Here is a 12263-nt window from a genome sequence, read left to right as displayed (position 1 = left end):
CTGTGTCTTTTGGTTGGAGCATTTAATCCATTTACATTTAAGGTAATTATTGATATGTATGTTCCTATTCCCATTTTCTTAATTGTGTTGGGTTTGTTATTGTGGGTGTTTTCCTTCTCTTGTTTTCTTTGCCTAGAGAAATTCCTTAGCAGTTGTTGTAAAGCTGGTTTGGTGGTGCTGAATTCTCTTAGCTTTTGCTTGTCTTTAAAGTTTTAATTTCTCCGTTGAACGTGAATGAGATCCTTGCTGGGTAGAGTAATCTTGGTTGCAGGTTTTTCTCTTTCATCACTTTAAATATGTCCTGCCAGTCCCTTCTGGCTTGCAGAGTTTCTGCTGAAAAAAACAGCTGTTAATCTTATGGGGATTCCCTTGTATGTTATTTGTTGTTCTTCCCTTGCTGCTTTTAATATCTTTTCTTTGTATTTAATTTTTGACAGTTTGATTAATATGTGTTTTGGCATATTTCTCCCTGGATTTATCCTGTATGGGACTCTGCACTTCCTGGACTTGATTGAATATTTTCTTTCCCATATTAGGGAAGTTTTCAAGTATAATCTTTTCAAATATTTTCTCAGTCCCTTCCTTTTTGTCTTCTTCTTCTGGGACCCCTATAGTTCGAATGTTGGTGTGATTAATGTTGTCCCAGAGGTCTCTGAGACTGTCCTCGATTCTTTTCATTCGTTTTCTTTATTCTGCTTTGTGGTAGTTATTTCCACTATTTTATCTTCCAGGTCACTTATCTGTTCTTCTGCCTCAGTTATTCTGCTATTGATTACTTCTAGAGAATTTTTAACTTAATTTATTGTGTTGTTCATCATTGTTTGTTTGCTGTTTAGTTCTTCTTGGTCCCTGTTAAATATTTCTTGTATTTTTTCCATTCTATTTCCAAGTTTTCGCATCATCTTTACTATCATTGCTCTGAATTCTTTTTCAGGTAGACTGCCTATTTCCTCTTCATTTGTTAGGTCTGGTGGGTTTTTACCTTGCTCCTTCATCTGCTACGTATTTCTCTGTCTTCTCATTTTGCTTAACTTACTGTGTTTGGGGTCTCCTTTTCGCAGGCTGCAGGTTCATAGTTCCCATTGTTTTTGGTGTCTGCCCCCAATGGGTAAGGTTGGTTCAGGGGATTGTGTAGGTGTCCTGGTAGAGGGGACTGGTGCCTGTGTTCTGGTGGATGAGCCTGGATCTTGTCTTTCTGGTGGGAAGGACTGCTTCCAGTGGTGTGTTTTGGGGTGTCTGTGAACTTAGTATGATTTTAGGCAGCCTCTAATGGGTGCCTAATGGGTAGCATTATGTTCTTGTCTTGCTAGTTGTTTGGCATGGGGTGTCCAGCACTGGAGCTTGCTGGTTGTTGAGTTGAGCAGGGCCTTAGTGTTGAGTTGGAGATCTCTGGGAGAGCTCTCGCTGACTGATATTACGTGGGGCCGGGAGGTCTCTGGTGGACCAATGTCCTGAACTCAGCTCTCCCTCCTCAGAGTCCCAGGCCTGACACCTGACTGGAGCACCAAGACCCTGTTAGCCACACAGCTCAGAAGAAAAGGGAGACAAAAAAGAAAGAAAGAAAAATAGAATAAAAGAAATAAAGTTATTAAAATAAAAAAATTTAAAATATATATTAAAATAAAAAAGTAATAAAAAATAAAAAAAGAGAGCAACCAAACCAATAAACAAATCCACCAATGATAACAAGCAGTAAAAACTAAACTAAGATAAACATATAAATCAGAATCTAGTCAGTTGCATACAGCAAACCCCACGTCTACAGTTGCTCTCGAAGTCCACCGCCTCAAGTTTGGGATGATTCATTGTCTATTCATGTATTCCACAGATGCAGAGTACATCAAGTTGATTGTGGAGATTTAATCCACTGATCCTGAGGCTGCTGGGAGGGATTTCCCTTTCTCTGTTCACACAACTTCTGTTGTTCAGCTTTGGATTTGGCTCTGCCTCTGTGTGTAGGTCACCCTCTGGCATCTGTTCTTCACCCAGACAGGAGGGGGTTAAAGGAGCGGGTGATTAGGGGGCTCTGGCTCACTCAGGCCGGGGGCAGGGAGGGGTACGGAATACGGGGCGAGCCTGTGGTGGCAGAGGCCAGCGTGATGTTGCACCAGCCTGAGGTGCACCGTGTGTTCTCCCGGGGAAGCTGTCCCTGGATCACGGGGTCCTGGCAGTGGCGGGCTGCATAGGCTCCCAGGAGGAGAGGTATGGATAGTGACCTGTGCTTGCTCACAGGCTTCTTGGTGGCGGCAGCAGCAGCCTTAGTGTCTCATGCCCGTCTCTGGTGTCCACGCTGATAGCCATGGCTCCTGCCCATCTCTGGAGCCCATTTAGGTGGTGCTCTGAATCTCCTCTCCTCACGCACCCAGAAGCAATGGTCTCTTGCCTCTTAGGCAGTTCCAGTCTTTTCCCTGGAATCCCTCTCATCTAGCTGTGGTGCACTAGCCCCCTTCAGGCTGTGTTCATGCAGCCAACCCCAGTCCTGTCCCCGGGATCTGACCTCTGAAGCTTGAGCCTCAGCTCCCAGCCCCCACCTGCCCCAGAGGGTGAGCAGACAAGCCTCTCGGGCTGGTGAGTGCTGGTCGGCACCAATCCTCTGTGCGGGAATCTCTCTGCTTTGCCCTCTGCGCCCCTGTTGCTGTGCTCTACTCCGTGGCTCCGAAGCTCCCCACCCCCACCCCGTTTCCACCAGTGAAGGGGCTCCCTAGTATGTGGAAACCTTTCCTCCCTCACAGCTCCCTCCCAGAGGTGCAGGTCCCATCCATATTCTTTTTTTTTTTTTTTTTTTTTTTTTCGGTACACGGGCCTCTCACTGTTGTGGCCTCTCTCGTTATGGTGCACGGGCTCTGGACGTGCAGGCTCAGCGGCCATGGCTCATGGGCCTAGCCGCTCTGCGGCATGTGGGATCTTCCCGGACCGGGGCACGAACCCGTGTCCCCTGCATCGGCAGGCGGACTCCCAACCACTGCGCCACCAGGGAAGCCCCCCATCCATATTCTTTTGTCTCTGTTTTTTCTTTTGCCCTACCCAGGTGCATGGGGAGTTTCTTGCCTTTTGGGAAGTCTGAGGTCTTTTGCCAGCATTCTGTAGGTGTTCTGTAGGAGTTGTTCCACGCGTAGATGTACTTTTGATGTATTTGTAGGAAGGAAGGTGATCTCCGTGTCTTACTCCTCCGCCATCTTGAAGGCCCTGAGTATAGCAATTTTCAAAGGCTTTTCGGCCAGGCCAAGATGATAGAACACAGGGAAGGAAGCCAGTGATACACACAGCTGCTTCTGAGCCAGAGAGAAAGTCTTTAAAATTCCCTCAGAGCTAAGATGACAGGTATCAGTGCTAACCTTGAGGTTTGAAAGGTTCTCAAGTTAATTACGGGAAGACATCATGGAATGGTCCTCCTCTGACTTCCTTTTACCTAACCAACGTCTAGTTGTTCCACATCTTCCCATTGTGATGGTCATGAGCACAAGTTTTTTGTGTAGCTCTGTAGCTGGGCTTGGGTCTGAACACGAGGCTCACGTCTCAGAAAAAGTCAAGCTGCTGAAGCTGAATTCTTCACTCCTCCTCATGGCTCATCCACACACCCTTGCTGGCCTTCTCTGAGCTTCAAGGCCTGGTGTGAAGGGAGCCTCCCAGTTCCTTTTTTGGATCTATCTCCCTGTTCTCTAGCCCTTGCCTTGAATTGGTCCTCAAAATTTGATGCAGAAGTGCCACTGAGGAGATGATTAAAATGACAGATCCCTGTTCCCACCTCCTGAGAGTTTTTTTTAAAAATTGAAGTATAGTTGATCTACTACGTTGTGTTAGTTTCAAGTGTACAGCAAAGTAATTTGGATATATATATCTATTCTTTTTCAGATTCTTTTCCATTATAGGTTTTTACAAGATACTGAATATAGTTCCCTGTGCTATATAGTAGGTCCTTGTTGTCTATTTGTTTTATATACAGTTGTGTGTATTTGTTAACTCCAGTCTCCTAATTGATCCCTCCTCCTGAGCTTTTGGTTCCATGCTGGTGGCGCTGAGAGAATCTGCACCGTAAGCAGCTCTAGGCTGAGAAACTCTGTCTGAAACATCACCTTTAAAATAAAGGGATAGGAGTTCTTTCCATCTCTGACCTTCTAGAAATCCAGGCTTTTTCACATGTCTTATCTTAGTGACTCAGGGCTGACTTACAGATAATCTGGTTCACCTTCTCTGGAGTTGTCTTCACCATCTTTTGGTCTTTTCCATCTTCTCACCAATGTATTCCACTCCAGTTTCCTCTTATTGGCCCCCCTTTTTCTTTGTGGATTCTGCAGGAGTGAATTAAAGGATTATAGGAAGGTAGAATGTCTAGTCATATGAGGAGCCCCTTCTGTAATTTTACCTCCCCATGCCTAGCTTCAGTGTGAAATAGGTGGAGAGGTAAACATCTCTCCCACTTTTTGAGTGTTTGGATGGTCATCCTGTGGTCACGGTTCATACAGCTCACAGTGATGCTTGGGTACCACACGTTCTTTTTTTCCTGTGGTGCTGGGACTACTTATCACTGTGCCTGATGCCTTTCCATCTCTTAAATTGGGATGAGTCACTGAGTTATTTCTCCTTTGTAGATGCAGAAAATGAAAAGATCCTGCTTTTCCTTATCCCCAAGTCTTGTTGGTGATTGGGTTCAGTATATAACTCAGGACTAGTGAGCTGGGGGTCAGTACACCTGGAAAATCTACTGACTTCTGGCAACACATTTGTCCATTTTCTCTCTCAGAAATACTCCAGGGCACTGTTCTCTGTGGAGGTGCAGTTATTGGTATTATAAACATGCCTCCCCTTCTTCACGATCTTCTTCCATCTGCCTCAAACATCTCACAAGAGGACTTTCTAGGCAGTTGTTTTATAGGAACTGGGGCTTCGCCTTAGGTTGGAATCTGTGTGGGAAGAAGAACTGTTGGGAGAGAGGCATACCCATGTCATCTGTATGATCTTGAGCTAATCACCTTGTCCAAGAGGATTTCATTACATTTATCAGAATTACAGTTGCGTAGCTGCACAGGACATTTAAACCTGTTCTCTGCCTCTTGCATGAGCCAGATACTGCTTTCTGTGATTTTCACATCCTTGGTTTGAAAACCACGTGAGTTCAGTGTGACTGTAAATTAACAGGAAGCCAAAAGCTCTGACAGGGAGACTGCGGGAGGTCAAGGGTGCTTCCTCCTCTAGGCGCCTCACAGTCCCACTCCCGGCACCTCCCTCAGAGCTTCTGGGTTGTCATCTGAAGTCAGCTGGCATTTTTCCTGTGCACAAACTTTGCCAGCATGGATGCACCAAACACAGAGGGCAAGGCATCAGTAATATCAAAAGAGGCAGGGTGGGAGGATGGATCTGAACACGTGGAGAGAGGAATGTTCCTATAAGACAGGGACACTTGGCAGTAGAGCCAGTGAAAAGTGGTACCATTTATGTAAAGCAAAATGCCACCCATCAAGCAGAATGTGTTAATTCTCTCTATTCCTGGCTATTTATGACTTTTTGTCCAAAGCTCAATACACGCCTGTAAAAATAAAAAATGGAATCGACCCCATCTGTTAGGTAGAAGACGGGCTGTTCTTGGGCAAAAAGGTAAGAAAGTATTACCAGCATATCGCTGGAGAATTCCGGAGGCTGAACACAGAAGAACTTTGAGTACAACTTTGCCCCTTCTGTATTTTCCCTTTTTTGAGTTAGTTGTACGAGGGTGACTAATTTTATGGAGATGTTTAAAATTATATTTAGATTAATTTGAGTTTAAGGAGTTTCTGTTCTGATGGATCACCCAGACTATCCTGCTTGAAAACAAAACAAAACAAAATAACAAAACCTGTTTTCCAGGGCAACTTTCCCTTTCAGTTCTGCCGGAGGTGGTCCAGGGCTCACAGCTGGTTTCCCAAGCGACTGCCACAAGAGGGCGACAACGTCACGGTAGAGAAAGGCCAGCTGCTCCTGTTGGACACCAACACCAGCATCCTCAACTTCCTGCACGTGAAAGGTTTGCGGAGTTTGGAGATGGGGGTGGCATTATTATATATGATTTTATCATTTTAGGGGCAGAAGGAAGGGGAAATTTTTGGATAAGTTCCAGCCCTTGGTTGACAATTTATTCTCAGACCAAATTGAGATTTCCCTATGAAAGGAAGAAGTGGTCAGAAGGTTCAAAATGAAAGCCCTTTCTTTTGACTCTTAAAAGCACAGAGCTTGATTATTTTAATTTTTCAAATGCAAGAGGGTGATCAGTGTTCTCCAAGAATATGCTTCTTTATTCAAGTCCTTTGTATTCAGGCTTGTCCCTGGCAGCACTCACGACATAGCAGAAGGCTCTGAAATCAGTTAATGCTGCTGCCTTTGAAATTCTCTGCCAAGAAAGCAATGCCTTCCTGCTTTTACCCTGTTGCGGTTTTGACTTCCTTGTCCCGTGGAAAGTCATATAAATAGGCTTCCTTATTGCAAAACCGGCCACATAGCTCTAGGGTCTGGGAATTGGGGAGAGACTGAGAATTCAAATTTTAACTCCTCCCCCTCATTACCAAGTGACTAAGTCAGTTGTTTCTACCTCCTCATGAGTTTGTTTCCTTATCTGTTAAATGAGAATAAAAATCATTGCCTCCTTCAGTGGCAGATAATAACGAATGGTTATCAAAGGGACTCTTGTTCACTGGCAAGTGTGATTAGTTACGGAGATCTATAAAACTGCACTAAAACACCATTCTGTACTATAAATATATTTAACATTTACAGGAGCGTTTGTTCTTGTTAAAGTAAGCTTGTGGCTATATGAGGGAGCATAAAATATTTTACAGAGGATAAACTGATGGAGTGTTACTACCCGTCTCTTACAGGTGGACTTGTTAGGAATTTTACATTCTTTATTCTGCAAGCTTATTTTTTTTCCCTCTGGTAGCAAGGAGAAGATTTCAGGCAAATCAATTAATTAGTACCCTTTAGGAAAAAGGCCTGTGAGCTTGAGCTCCTGACCTGTCTTTTTGGTGGTGGTTGTGTGTGTGTGTAGCCAGTGGCTATGGGGAGTACTGACTTATTGACAGCTAGCAGCTACCTAAGGACTGGCAGTGACAAAAGAAAATTACAGACTTCAAGTCTCAGCTCAGAGAAAAGATGCTCTTTACAGGCCTTTAACCAGGATTCTCGCCACAGGAGTCAAATCCTGTTGGAGGATGGGATGCCCTTCAGGAGCTCAAGGGTCTTTGCCTGATATTGATACAATTTGGGAGAAGTTTTGCAGCTAAAAGTCCTCAAACTCAGCCCATCTGAATCTCTGGATATCCTAGTAGTTCCAGGTAAATGTTCCAGCAAGGAATGGTGTTTGTTGATAGGGCCAGAGACTGAAGATGGAGAAGAGGCATCAGAGGAGAAGAGAGGGCAAGGGAAAGGCAGAGGTATGTGGATACCTGTCCCTGTCTTCCACTCTTGGAGATTTCAAGATCCTAGTAACCCAGATACTTGCCCCAAGCTGTCACCTTTCAGTGGTGGTTGTTCCTAAATGTTCCTGTTCAGGCAATACTTCACTCTCATTATTTAGAATAAGTGACTAGGTTTAGAAGGGCTAACCCTCATCCCATGGAGAGGGAAAGTCTGTTATGTGAAGCATCCCCCCCATGGGTAGGATCGTGAGGATAAGTGGTGGACACCTGTTTCTGTACAAACAGGAGTTGTTGGTAGGGAGCAGGGTTGCCTAGAGTGAAAGTAAGATTTTAATCACAGAGATATGGGTCATAGGTTCTAGAAAGCATGAGAACTGGGAAAGGACACAGATGAAATTTGGTTCAACAGATGACTTGTGAATGCTTATTAAGTGGCCCAGGAGCTCTGTGTGAGACACAAGAAGTGAGGAATAATGCTTAACATGAATAATGTGCATTACTATTAAAGAAAAAGTAATTAGGGAGCAAATATAAAAGAGTAAAATGTCTAGTTCTAAAACAGTGACGTAGGAGGTAAGGCAGAATGTAGACAGAAGTAATCCGAGTGTCCAGGGTGTAAGATTAGAGTTGGATAGTGGAGAGGAGGTGAAGAGCATGTACTTTGTACATGAGACAAGTTTTGATCGTGTAGACATCAATATACACACAGATTCAATGTGGGAGGAATTTCCCCATCTCACTTAATAGCCAGTGGCTCAGGCCAAAAATCTTGGTGGCACCCTAGATATCTTTCTTCTTCTTATATTCCATGACCAATCCATCAGTGAGTCTTACTGGCTGAATCTTCAACATGTGTCCCATTAGTACCAACCTAGTCCTATTCAACCTAACTTTTGGCTGGGACCATTTCAAACAACTTCTTAACTGGTTCCCATGTTTCTAATTTTTTTGTCTTTAGTAGCAGAACTGCAGTTTTATTTTGTTTTGTTTTGTTTTTTGTGGTACGTGAACCTCTCACTGTTGTGGCCTCTCCCGTTGTGGAGCACAGGCTCTGGACGCACAGGCTCAGTGGCCATGGCTCACGGGCCTAGCCGCTCTGCGGCCTGTGGGATCTTCCCGGACTGGGGCACGAACCCATGTCCCCTGCATCGGCAGGCGGACTCTCAACCACTGTGCCACCAGGGAAGCCCAAGAACCCCAGTTTTTATTTGGGGCAGCAGTGTATCCAGCTAAAATGCTATATTTCCTCATCTCCTTTGTAGGTAGACATAGCCTGTGGCTAAGAGCTGGCCAGTGATATGTAAGGGGAAGAGTGGTACAGGACATCTAGGACATTTCTTAAGGTAGAGCTGGCTTAGTAGGAGGCATGCCCTATTTGTCCCTCTTTCTTTCTCCTCCCTGCTTCCTGGAATGTAAATGTGATAGCTACATTTTCAACTGCCATCTTGGACCATGAGTTGACTTGCTAAGAATGGAAAAATAGGGAATTCCCTGGAGGTGCAGTGGTTAAGAATCTATGATTCCACTGCAAGGGCACGGGAACTAAGAGCCCACATGCCCCTTGGTGTGGCCAAAAAACAGAATGAGGAAACAGAAGAATGGAAGAAACCCGGGACTCTGATGTCATACTAGCATGGCACCTGGGGCTGCCCACCTCTGAAGTACTTTTTGTGATAGAAAAATATGCCTTCATGTGTTTAAGTCATTGGTATTTGACTTTTGTGCTATATGCTAAAATAATCCCCAATAGTTTATTGTCCACACCCTTTAAAATATGTCAGATCTTATCTCCTCAACCACCCCTACCCCAATGGCTTCTCATCTCACTAGGAATAAGGTTCACACCATTATTAAACTTCTGATCCCTTCGTTGACCTTGCCTTCCTCATTCACTCTGCTCCAGCTCTTCTGTGAATATACCAGTGACCCACCTGCCTCACGGCCTTTGCACACAATGCCCTTTGCCTGGAATATTCTTCCTCCAGATATTCACGTGTCTCGCTCACTTATTTCATTCTCTCTTTGAGAAAATGTCAACTTATTAGAGAGGACTTGCCATCTTTTCTAAAATTATAGCAGTCCTATTACTCCATTTATTTTGCTTTACTTTTCTTTATATCATTTATCACTACATGAGATACTATAATTTACTTGTTTATTTTCAGTTCATTTCCTCTGCTAGGATAAGCTCAAAAAGGCAAAGAACTTCCATCAATTATTTACTGCTGTCTCTTCAGTGTCTAGGACCGTGCCTGACTCATGATGTGGGCTCAAAGTACATGTGTTGATTTTTGAATGGGTGGACAAGTAAAATGGTGCAGAATTCAGATCCCAGATGAAATTTAAGAAGTATAATTTTGAAGTTCTTCCTCTCTTAAATATCACTTCTTTTCTCAACTAATTTGCTTTTACTGTCCTTAGTTGTGCTCACTGGTATCTATCTATATACGTATGTACACACATAAATACATAAATTTACATATATTCACATACATACACATGTATACACATCTACATAAAAAAGTATATCTTTATGAGTTAGAAATACAAAATCCACTGCTAAGTTATTTTTTGTTTGTTTGTTTCTAAAAGACATATGAAGAAGGCTTTCACTGGGGAAGAACCCCAGCTCTCAACTATCTGGTTGATATGGTGTAGCTCTCAACCCCTAATGTCTTCTCTTCATCTATAATAGGTGTGAAGATACTTGAAGGACAATAAAAATCTATTCAAGTATAAGATTGAATTGTTATCATCATCGTCAATAACGGCAATTCACTCTCTGAGTATCTGTTACTGTCTGTCTTTTTCATACCCATTCATGGTATCAGAAAAACAGCTGTGTGAAATTTTCTTTATTTTTTGATACCATCTATGGGATGAAACAAGTCATGAAAAATTTCAAGCCAAAAAATAATTTATTCAAAAGATTTTAACGGGGCTTCCCTGGTGGCGCAGTGGTTGAGAGTCCGCCTGCGGGGGACGCAGGTTCGTGCCCCGGTCCGGGAGGATCCCGCATGCCGTGGCCATGGCCACTGGGCCTGTGCGTCCGGAGCCTGTGCTCCGCAACGGGAGAGGGCACAGTGGCGAGAGGCCTGTGTACCGCAAAAAAAAAAAAAAAACAAAAAAAGATTTTAACGAACAAGATATAAAGTATTATAGTGGAAGTACTTTGTCAGCCACTTCCACAGTATTATGAAGAAAACATTCCACATGAAGTATGTACACACTTTGAAAGGATTAGTGCTAAATGGAAGTGAAACTAGATCACCTAGGAACTACATTTGGAACTACTTTATGAAGATACTGCATCCTCCATATTTTCTCCATTCATGGAAACCAGAATCCCAGTATATACAGGGACCAGGCTCCTCCATCAGGAAAACCAACAGTTCTACATATGGCTCTTGAGAGTTCTGAACTCTCTGTGCCTTCCTTATGTTTATATAGAACACACTATTTTTTCTTACAAGTAAAACTTATAGTAGAAAGGAGGATTATAAATTTCTTTGAGGCAATTGAGAAATGGCACCCAAAGACTAAGTTTTCACCGTTATTTATGCTGCTGTATGTACTGATTCCTGAACTTTTTGGAAAAAATGGCACATTATTTTGTGACGCTGATAAGAGCTTCAGCTATATCGCTTATGATTTCATCTTAATTAGCAAAAGGCCTAGAACTTTTGTCTACTTACCATTTCGATTTCTTCCCTCCATTCCTTCTTCTCTCCTTTTTTTTTTTTAATTATTTTTTAGGAGGTACTGTTAAACACAAAAGAGAATTAACCCCATCAATTAATACTAATGAGCTGGGATGGAAATAGGCATATTGCCTTGATTTAGTTAATTATATTTTTCATTCTTTTATGTTAAGATGCCCAACGGCCATAGGCATCGCTGAATTTATTATTTTATTCCAGGTAATTATGATGAGCCATAATAACAGAGACGGAACGTTACCCTCTTGTGTACACTATTATGGATTCTGGGCAAGGATCTTGGGCTTGTGGTCTGTAGCTGGGGAAGCATCCATATTTTCTGAATGAAGCAGTGACTCTCTGTCCTGGTGGTCAAGCAGCTTGATGTGAAGTGGTCTAGAGCTGATGACTAATAAAGGGTCAATTAGGGGAGGATGAACTCTAGAAACCCCTCTTCCCTTGGCATTGGGCTTTCAAGAGGAAGACGTTTTGTAGTTTCTTATTACTCACAGTACCTTCATTTTACAAGGCTTGAGCAGAAACTTGTGCTGTTTAATAGTGCACTGGCTTCCTTTCATGTGATTTTCTATTTCTTGGTCTACTGGTGTATACCAAAGCAGTTAAATGCTTGGCAGGCTTTTGAGCCAGAAAGAACTGAGTCTGAATCTGGGCTCTGCTTCTTACCGGCTTTGTGACCTTGGGCAAGTTGCACAGCCTTTGTAAGCCTCAAGTTTCTCCTCTTTAGAGTAAGGCCTGTTTTAGTAATAGCAGCAGGGACAGCAATTGCTAACGTTTACTGTTTGCTATTGTGTAGCCATACTACAATGTATCACCCAACGCTTATGGATGTTCTGGGTACTAAATGAAAGAATGTTTCTAAAGCCCTTAGTACAGGGTCTGGCCCAGTACAAGCATTCAGTTCATGTTAGTTGTTGTTTCTTTTGGATTGAAGGGAATAACAGAAGAGATGGTTGCATGTCAGGCCTAAGTTGCAATTTTATTTACAGCTAGTGGCTGCTTCTATATACAAAGCAAACTGGATTACTCAAAGAATTAGCTGGGCAATAAAGACCTCAGATGGCTTCTGCCTCTGTTATCTTCAGAATGCATATTGAAGTGTTTTTCTACGGCAAGAGAGGGAAGGATACAGAGGTGGAAGTAGCAGTTATCCATGAGGTTG

General features: G+C 43.1%; 1 protein-coding gene across 1 annotated transcript in view; it reads left to right on the top strand.

The window, feature by feature from the left end:
• PKHD1 (PKHD1 ciliary IPT domain containing fibrocystin/polyductin) overlaps window positions 1-12263 on the top strand; it is a 430010-nt gene that overhangs the window by 126577 nt on the left and 291170 nt on the right. Inside the window, exon 35 of the mRNA XM_065885004.1 lies at window positions 5842-5998. Within this exon, the coding sequence (XP_065741076.1) occupies window positions 5842-5998 (157 nt within the window). The remainder of the gene's footprint in view (window positions 1-5841; window positions 5999-12263) is intronic.

The sequence above is a fragment of the Phocoena phocoena genome, chromosome 10 (genome assembly GCF_963924675.1).
Source record: "Phocoena phocoena chromosome 10, mPhoPho1.1, whole genome shotgun sequence".
NCBI lineage: Eukaryota > Metazoa > Chordata > Mammalia > Artiodactyla > Phocoenidae > Phocoena > Phocoena phocoena.
Note: the sequence above shows the minus strand (reverse complement) of the source record. Positions and strands in the feature narration are given on the sequence as shown.